The sequence below is a fragment of the Scomber scombrus genome, chromosome 19 (genome assembly GCF_963691925.1).
Source record: "Scomber scombrus chromosome 19, fScoSco1.1, whole genome shotgun sequence".
Taxonomy (NCBI): Eukaryota; Metazoa; Chordata; class Actinopteri; order Scombriformes; family Scombridae; genus Scomber; species Scomber scombrus.
Window position 1 is genome coordinate 971584 of NC_084988.1, and position 10000 is coordinate 981583.

The window sequence follows — 10000 nt, forward strand, 5'->3', positions numbered from 1 at the left end:
AAGAAGAAGCTTATTTATTCCATTTCCATGAGAAAGAAAAGCCGACGCCGATTCTCCACGGCTGCTGAGGGAGGGATTAGAGGAGGAAGAGGGGAGGAAGATGTGAAGAGGAGGAGGAGGAGGAGGAGGAGGGAGGGAGAATGAACAAGCTGATGAAGAAGGAGAGAGGGAGGAAAGGGAAGAGAGAGGTGAAGAAGAGGAAGAGGGTTTAGGAGGTGAAGAAGAGGTGAAGAAAGTTGGATGAGGAGGTGCAGGATGTAAATGACCTTTTCTAATGTGCACTAGAAAATATGCTCTATAGGAAATAAACATCACCTGGATTATACATGTCATCAACTTCATGAAGAGCATTTGTGTTCCTATCGTCTCTTTGCATCTAAAGTGATATTTATGGTTTTATTTTATGATATTTTATGTTCTGTTGAGTGTCTAATGTTGAGTCCTGTGCCAATATTCAGTAAAGATGCAGGGAGTGTGTCATGTCCAACTTTTTATTCACTTTAACCTTAGTTTAATCTTAGTTTATTTGCCATAACCACTGCAGTATATTTCCCTATGATTACCATAGTTGGCAGGCAGATATATTGAACTGTGCCCCTCTCCTCTCTGTGTCAGCTGTGAGTGAAAATAGCAAACATATTGTTCAATTTATTAGATTAAAGCAGTGGAAATGTAGCCTACATTACAGGACTTCACATAAACTCATCCAGGTAACTGTCATTCACATTATATAACAGACAGCAGGAGTTTATCTAACTTTGCTTTTTCCTCGGCCTGTATTTGGGGCCGGCCTTTATCAGAGACCTGACTTTTAAGTGACTACCGGCCATTATTAGAGGAAATGGGTCAGTGACACATAAGGGTTGGCAAGATGAGCAATTCATAAATCAGTTAAACTAGTTTTAAAAGCAGCATCAGGTTTGTTAAAATTTACATTTAGTATTTTTGTTGGTTTTATATCATTTGAAATGACATTTGCACCATTTTTTTTACCAAAAGTAAGACTGAATGCTCCTGAAAATGTCAAATGGTGTAACCACAAAAGAATGATAAATGATGAATAGTAATGTTTGTATCCACTATAACAATATAAAGTTATAATGTAAGATCATGCCAAACTAGTTGATATGGTGTTTTATTGACAATTTTTTTTAATTTTTAAGCAAGTTGAATTATTTGGTACAAAGTTTTTATGGTTACACCACTTAGACATTTTTGCCATAATCCTCTAATATATTCTCTCTAAATGGATTAAAAGCAGAAATTTGATGCTGGGTCCACAAAAAAAGAATGTGTGCAAGTTATTCATACGTTTATTTTCATGTTTTAACCCTTTAAATTTAAAATAAACCACATGGATACAAAAAAACATCACACATGCACAGAGGTGGGTCGAAGTGGAGGATGACAGGAGGAAAAGGTGAAGGTGAACAACCAAAGAAAAGAACAGAAAGAGATTATAATCTGTCATATCTGCTTGTTTTTGTGTGTGTAGGTGGAGCTGACCGGCAGCAGTGTGTTTGACTACATCCACCCCGGCGATCACGTGGAGGTGGCGGAGCAACTCGGCATGAAGCTTCCTCCGGGCCGAGGGATATGTCTCTCCCAGGGAGCTGTCAACGAAGACGGGGCATCCTCAGCTTCGTCGTCGTCGCACTCAGAGACGCCCGAACCAGGTAGGAACGAGGGAATGACGGTTGGAAAGTAAGAGGAAAAGATGATGAAGCCCAGTGGTACAACGGGGGGGGAGGAGAAAGGATGGGGAGAAATGGATCAATGAAAGAAAGTGATTTTTGTCCATCACAAACCTAGTTTAACCCTCCTGTTGTCCTCGAGTCAAGGAAGGAAGGGAGGAATAAGGAAGGAAAGGAGGGAGGAAGGAAGGATGGAAGGGGGGAAGAAGGATGGAAGGGAGGAAGAGGGAAGGAAAGGAGGGAGGAAGAAGGAAGGAAAGGACGAAGAAGGAAGGAAAGGAGGAAAGAAGGAAGGAGGGAGGGAGGGAGAAAGGAAAAGAGGAAGGGAGGAAGGAAGGAAGGAAGAAAGCGGGATGGAGGAAGGAAAGAAGGAAGGGAGGGAGGAAAGAAGGAACAGTCAAAACAGACGGGGTCAATTTGACACGGGAGGACGACTCGAAGGTTAAGAAGCCCAAACCAGGTGGTAGCAGCAAAGGTAGGAGAAGAGGAAACACAATAAAAAAGACAGGAAAAGGAGAGTACAAAAAGGATGGAGGAATGGCAGAGTAGGGTCAAGAAGACAGAGGAGAAAAGGAGGTGAAACAGCAAGACAGGAGGAGGACGATAAAAGGTCTCAGTAAAGACTGAACTATGGAAAAGAATAAAAGGTCATGATAGAAACGACGGGATGGAGGGAAAGAGAAGGTCAGGACGGAGTGAAGGAGGAAGATGAGGAGTGTTCGGGTTGTTCTGGCTGGTTGTTTGGGCTTGAATAATCAGTTCAACCTGCAAAGATACACATGAAACAGTGAAGATAAACAGAAATACAGAGGCATTCCTGTAAATGTAGACATGTTTGAGTCTGTGCTGGATGAAAGTAGAGCTGGTATTGGTAGAGTAAGTTTAAAAGACACAAATCAGCAAAAAGACAATTTAACATTGTGAGCATCAGAACTAAAGACTTAAGACTCATAAAACTTAAGTCACACCAAATGTTGTTCTTTATTTGATCATATATATGTTTTTACTACAATCACCGGGACCTGAGTATGATATTTTGGTATCTTTCATGTGTCCACATGGCTGGAATGACAATAAATATCCTTGAATCCTTGACATGAGGACTGTATTTAGCAGCACAGTTGGCAACTTGTTCAAGGTGCCAACTGGTGCAGGTGCAGGAAAAGTTGTGTTTATTTTACTGAGTTAGATAAGAAGGAGACTTTAGCAGAAAAGCTAGTTTGTGCTGTTGTTCAGATGCTGTGGCTCATGTGTTGTGTATCAGGATGCAATTAGGCTCAGTGTGACTTTCTGATATAACTGAACGAATGATGGTAAATAGACTGTACTTATATAGAGCTTTTCTGGTCTTTTTGAACACTCAAAGCACTTTTACACTACATGTCACATTCACACTGATACATACACTGATGACAGGGGCTATGCATGATGCCAACCTGCTCATCATGAGGGAAACTAACAATTCATACACTGTTGACGCAGCCGTCGCGAGCAATTCAGGGTTAAGTATTTTGCCCAATATGTGAACTGCAGGAGCCGGGAATCGAACCACCGATCCTCCGATTAGTGGATGATCTGCTCTACCTCCTGAGACATAGCCGCCCCAATTATTGTCATAAATTATAGTCATTTGTGTCACAGATATGTTGCTGTAACAGACAAAAATGATGGCAATTTATTTTAATTTGACTTAAAAGTTCTTTGGTTGCTGTTGTTCAAATGTCCTAAAGACCGAAAGCCTGTTGAAGGGTGAATAGGAAAGTACAACACACTCGGCTCCATTTTAAGTTCTTTTAAGCACATAAGTTTTGATAAAGTCTTCATCAAGGTGTTTAAACATCCTGATGACTTTGTGTGTGCAGCTCTTTTTATTGATCTCTCAAAAGCATTCAATGTGCTTTTCCGAAGGCTTCAGAGTCTCAGATATGATGAAATTACTTTAGTCAGACAGCAGTGTCTTAGCTGTTGGACCTGTTAAATCTGTTCAAACTGTAATAGGCATCCCACAAGGTTCATTCCTGCAGCCTGTACTGTTCATTCTTTACATAAACTATCTTGTTTCTGCTGCAACTGGATTTAATATACGTCTATATGCAGATGACACTGTCTTATATTAACATTACGGATGCTGTCTCTCCAGGTCTGCTTTGCTGATTTAGAAGTTAAACTCAATGAGCATAAGTTTGTTGTAAATGCATTAACCAATTAACCAAATAAAAAATGATTATATCTCAATTAACAATTAATAATAACAATGATAACCTTGTCTTCTCTACCAAGGATGGTACAAATATTGAACGAATCGTCTCAACTTTTGTTTATGACTGCTTATTAACACTTTATTATTGTTGTTGCACTTTGAGTTTTACTACGAATAAAATGTGCAAAACAAATTAAATGTACTATTATTATTACTACTATTCTTCTATTTAATGGGGGACAAAGAAGCGGATGTTTTAAATTATTTTAAGACTTAAACACATCTTAACCACATGTTTTATATACATCTTAAGACATGTCTTGATCTTTAAGTAAATCCACGTGTCTGGCTTTCTTACTCTCTAACCCTGGAGCCCTCCATCCTGACTTCTCTCCCAGTATCCCAGTATTCCCCGCTGTTAGTTTGAATTTAATTAGTCACTCCTGTAAACTGGGAAAGGACACATTCCTCATTGGGATTCTTTGCATCGCTTCCTCCATCCTCTGCTGCACCACATGTTGGACACTTTTTTTTTACCTTCCAAATGCTTTTCATTGTGCTTCTCTCTCTCTCTCTCTCTCTCTCTCTCTCTCTCTCTCTCTCTCTCTCTCTCTCTCTCTCTCTCTCTCTCTCTCTTTCTCTCTCTCATGCTGATGATAATTTAAGTATTAGGGGAAAATCCATTTATAAATTAAACAAAATGACTTGATATCCATCGAGTCCCTTAGTTCATCAGCCTGTTCAAACAAGGAGGGGAAGATTGGCTTCGCGGCGGCCGGGTCTTCGGAGACGGCGCAGTAATTAGATCTGCCGCGGATTTATTCTTGGCTGATTGGTGCTGGTGATGGGTGTGGAGGGGGGCTTTAAATTAATTGGAGTTCCACATTTGAGGTTTTTGTTCTTCTTTTTTTTTTCTCTCTTTGACTTTCTTCAAACCTCTAACCAAACCTCCCCATGCACCAAACTGGAGATAGAGACAGAAAGAGATAGAGAGCGAAAGAGAGAGAGAGGATGAGATGACATACATGTGGTCGTCGATGTCAATTTGTCTAGAGAGAAAGAAAAGAAAAAAGGATCTAAAAACACAAATGGGTGTTTCCCCAATGCTAATTCGCCCCGACGATATATATATAGCGATATAAAGACGTTGAAGAAAAGGGAGGTAGGGGTTTGTATGAATGTCTCAGTGATTCCCAAAGTTAATTTGACCAGAGAGAGAGAGAGAGAGAAAAAGAGCGAAATAAAAGGAGGAGGGGGATGAGGACAGAGGTGTTTGTTCTCCCATGTTAATTTGTCTGGAGAGAGAAGAGAGACGGAAAGAAAGAAAGAAAAAGAAAAGAGAGACAGGGGATGTAGGGAGGTGTTTGAATGTGCATGAGTGCTTAGCAATGTTAATTTGTCCAAAGAAAAAAGGGAGCGAAGGGAGGCAGAGGTTTCAGACGGACATGTGAATGTGAAGGAGTGATCCCCGAAGATAATGTGACCAGAGAGGGAGAAAGAAAGAGGGAGGATTAGGATTCATGTATGTGTTCTTTAATGTTAATTTGTCTGGAGAGAAACAGAGATGGAATTAAAAAAAGAAAGAGAGAGAAGGGGAGGAGGAGGAGGAGGAGGAGGAGGAGGAGTGGGTGGTATGAATTTGTATGAGGGTTCGTCCCAACATCCACACTTTCGGCATTTGTGAGGATTCAAGTGCTTTAATTGTATGATGTATTTCCAGTTATTGCAACAGTGTGAAGATTTATCCTCTCACTCAAAGATAATATATAAACTGTTTTCCCTCATTTATGTTGCATTGGCCATTAAGAGCATCCTAAGACATTGGTACTGTAATACTCCACATACCAACCTGAGAAGGGAATAATAAAGAATAAAGAATATAACACAGTCGTAAAGTGTATCCAAGAAAGACATTTATAGACGGAAAAAAGATAAGCTACACTCATCAGCTGTGTTGATGGCGCTTTGAGGTGTTTTCACTTTTAAAAAAGTAGATTTTTGTATTAATTTATACATTTTTCTCCAGCATTACATTCACAGCATCCTTTTCTCCAGACAATGAGTAATGCATTTCTACAGGCGCCTTCGTCATTAGTCGATACCTGGCGAACACCGAGCTTGCTTTTACGTGTCCAGCTGAGCTTTTCCATTTGTTTACATCTTATGTCTTTTTCCTCCTCCTCCTCCTTTCCTCTTCCTCCTCCTCTCTACTCACCTTGAGGCGTCTTTGTTTCTTTCTTTCTTTCCTCCGTTCATCACCTGCCTCTTCCCTCGTGCATCGGGGAGTCTCTCCGATCGATCGCTGCTGACTTTGTTTCTCTGTGAAGTTTCACACTCTGGGCAGCGCTGCATCCTTCCTTCCATATGCTAATCCTTTAAAGGGAAGTGTTGTTCTTTGGCTCTTCTGTTGGTTACTTTAAGAGATGAAGAGAAGGACAGATAGACAGAAACCTACACTAGTGTGATGTAGAAACTTGAATCATTCTGGTCCACTCTTATTTAGGATGTTTCAATTGCCTTATTACTGTTTACAGGCTCAAGAACACCATCATTTTATATTTATCAAACGGACTCTTCCATTGAAAATAGGAAGACACCAAGGCACTCATCTTGGAAAAGATAAAATGCCTTTATTTTAAGGGCAGGACATGTTAAAAACTGTACTTCTACGCATTTCGGCTGAGGAGCCTTCGTCAGGAAGTGAGCGATGAATCTGCAACAAGTCAGGTTAAAAAACAAGTGACATCCAACAGGTGTGGGCAATCAACAATTAGCCAATGGCAGACTCTGACAAAGGATAAACTGCCTTGGTGTCGTCTTATTTTCAATGTTGTTTCAGCCCTTAGCCAAAGAGCACCATCTTTACAATGTATTCAATAGTTCCAGGTAGCACATCGCCTACTCTTCTGTTTTTATTGACTCTCCCTTTTATTGGAAGTCTGTAGTGATTGGATGATGCAAAGTGTAAGTTAAATAGTACTCTTAAAGAGACAGGAGCTAAAACAGCCTGTTAACAGACAGAGGCTGAACTGAGCGGCTGCATAAAGGAGCAGTAGAAGATAAATAAGGAGTTTTTAACTGGAAATCATGCAAAGATATTCCAGTAGAGACACAGAATATTAATATAGAGCTGGAAATGTGAAGAATATGTCCTCTTTAGATATATTTCATATTGTCTTTTGCCATGTTGGAGGACATCAAAAGACCATAAAGAGCTGTAAACACCTGCAGACTGACAGGTGATCCAGTTGTGTTGCCTTGATTTAAACAAACTGATAGTTGGAGCCTCCATCACTGACAAAGTTTCTGAGCAGTCTCAATTAAAAAAAACAAAGTTATTAACTGCCCTTACTTCATTTGCTGCTCCGTCATAATATATCAGAAGCTCGACCCGATCGCTTTTAATTACAGTCACGCTCATAAAGTATTGAAATTGGAGTTAAAATATGAGCTGACCTTGGCGGAGAGGGATCTTCCTTTGAAGCTCGACGCAACCTTTCAACACCCTCTTGCAGTTAAAGAGAGTCATCTTTAAAAGCACATGACGCAATTTGACTAATATCAGTCAAACTGGAGGCTGAGAGGCTCGGCGTTCTCTAAACCGCCTCTGAAGGGTGAGTGGTTGGAAATTATAACTCCTGAGTGTAATTCAGAGTCTGAGTGAGAGGAGGAAACGCTGCTCTCCCCACGGCCCTTATTTTCTGTCTCTTCAGTCTCTTCAATGCCGTATCATCACAGGAGTGTTTCTACTCCTGTCTGGTGTCTGCCGGCTGTTGACTTTAACCTCTGACCTCGTCTCTGGAGGTGAATTGTAATGTTGAGGATGAAGGAACTGATGATCATTTTTTCGCTTTTGAACTGGTTTGTTATTATTCTGGCTTAGAGGAATGTGTCATTTTAAAACTTGCCTATTTGAAAGCATTATATGTTGAACGTTTTTGCAGGTTTTCAGCATAATTTCTTGCCGAACTATTTCCAAATGATCGATCATGTATTTGTTTGGTTTTTATAGCAAATACAAATTTAGGTGTGTTTCTGTTGCTGATTGCAAACCAAAGACTTAAAATTTACAGTCAGATATGAGCATTCAACCAATGAAATCTATGTCTATGTCTATGTAAAGAATAATGATATCAGTACCAATGCAAGTCCCCTTAAAGTGATCCTGATACCAGCTGAGTCCTTCATCAGATACCCATTAACACATGTAGGTCTCTGTCTTGTATCCGGTGTAACAGGCGTGTAGTGTAGACACACTTTAGAGCGTTTAGGAGGCATCTTGGCTGCTGAACTGCTAAGCGCGCTAACTCAGATTCACCACGACTTCACCACCACAGATGGGTTGTAGCTGCTGTGGCAGTGGACCAATCACATGTCGCGTTAAAGAGAAGAACGCTTGCTGTTGATTGGCTGTGAGCAAGTCCATACATATAGTCATTTTTTCTAGCTCTGGGTCAATTGCAGGTATCGTTTGATGGGGGACGTTTCCATACTACTTGGTATCGATTTATTAGCCAGAATAACTTGATTATCCAATTGCATGTAAGGGTTTATTTCTGCCCCCTACTGGTCAAAAATTGCATGACGCAGCTTCTTTCTTTTTTTTTTAAACCAAAGCGCCAAAAGCTGCAAAATGCTTTTAAAAGTGGTTTTAAAACATGTAACTTGCAGCTTAGCCTGATAATCAGACAGAATCACTACTTTTGTTTTACTTATACGATTCAGTCTGACATATTTCTGTTTGCTAGGGATCTTTTAGAGTTAGGCTTGGTATCGGTACTTGAGGCACATTTCAGGTAAAGTTTAGTGACAGGAACACAAGGTAGTTTCCTTTTCACCCATACACAATGAATATTTAGTGACCCTGTGAACAAATAAAACTATTTTTATCCTACTTCAGATACATCCTGTCAAGAAAACTCATCAACCTTTTGTCTTTTTCCATCACTTAGAAGCAGGAAAAGGAAAATAATGTCACTTACAAGCATCAGAATTTTGGTTTGGACCCAGTTTGAGGAAATGATTCATCACTCCATTTAACCAAGTAAACAAATGCTTAAACATTAGCTGCAGTAAAAGTAAAGAATCTCATATGGATCCCTTTAATAATATAATAATCCAGATAGTCAATCCAACATTATGACAGAAAAGGCAGAGAAAGCTCCTTTTTTTAATATTTCTGATTCAAACACTGAACAGAAATTCCGTTTTTTCTCCATCGGTTCCTGAATGACAGACTTTATGAATCCTTTTTTTTTCAACATGAAAAAGTTCCTTGTTCAGCACCCGAAACTGAGAGAATTCAAACCTCACATCCTCCCTTTACTCTTTACGGCTGCATGACCACACAATGATGACACCTCTGACAGACGAATATAATGACAGAAATTATGAGTTATTTCATTTTTTAACCCATTATATCCAACTTAGAGCTTCATCCCTTGTTTTTCTAATGATGTTTCACCTCTCAGCTGTAATATAATTCACATTTTCACAGATTTAACACAGAAAAGCTGAAATATCTTCTCTTTCCTCTCCTGTCGAGTGTGTAACTGGAACCAAAACTGGATCTAGAAAGCTCTGAAACTGTATTTATGATGTTTAACTTAAAAGGACAAAGAAGTACCTGCAGTAGTTTCCCCCCCCGCGCTCCCTTTCATTCACATTCATCAAACAGAAAAGCCTGGTAGCCGTTAATTGAGAATTTATTTCAATTTTCTTTCATCAGAGGTGCAGAATTAGCGAGAAAAACACCCAAATTTCAAAGTTCCCTTCTGGAAGAAACAGTAATTCTGCCCTCCAGGAAAAAAACCACCATAAGTTCTCCATTATTAGCTCCTTGCGGTCTAATTGTCCGCGGCGTCGCCTTATTTCAACATCATAAGTCTTTGATTATTGTTGCTAATTACGCTATTAGCACAATGGAGGGGAATAATTCGTCATAATCGCTCACATTTATCATAATTACCCCAAGTTTAGAGTCACCTACGTTTAATGTCATTTAGAGCGGCCAGCGGCGGCGGCTGGTGCCCAAGGACAAACTCAGTATGTGTGTGTGTGTGTGTGTGTGTGTGTGTGTGTGTGTGTGTGTGTGTGTGTGTGTGTG

At 39.9% G+C, this 10000-nt stretch overlaps 1 protein-coding gene across 1 annotated transcript in view; it reads left to right on the forward strand.

The window, feature by feature from the left end:
- The window catches only part of LOC134001220 (neuronal PAS domain-containing protein 3), a 99898-nt gene that overhangs the window by 47631 nt on the left and 42267 nt on the right, over positions 1–10000 (forward strand). Inside the window, exon 2 of the mRNA XM_062440789.1 lies at positions 1496–1676. Within this exon, the coding sequence (XP_062296773.1) occupies positions 1496–1676 (181 nt within the window). The remainder of the gene's footprint in view (positions 1–1495; positions 1677–10000) is intronic.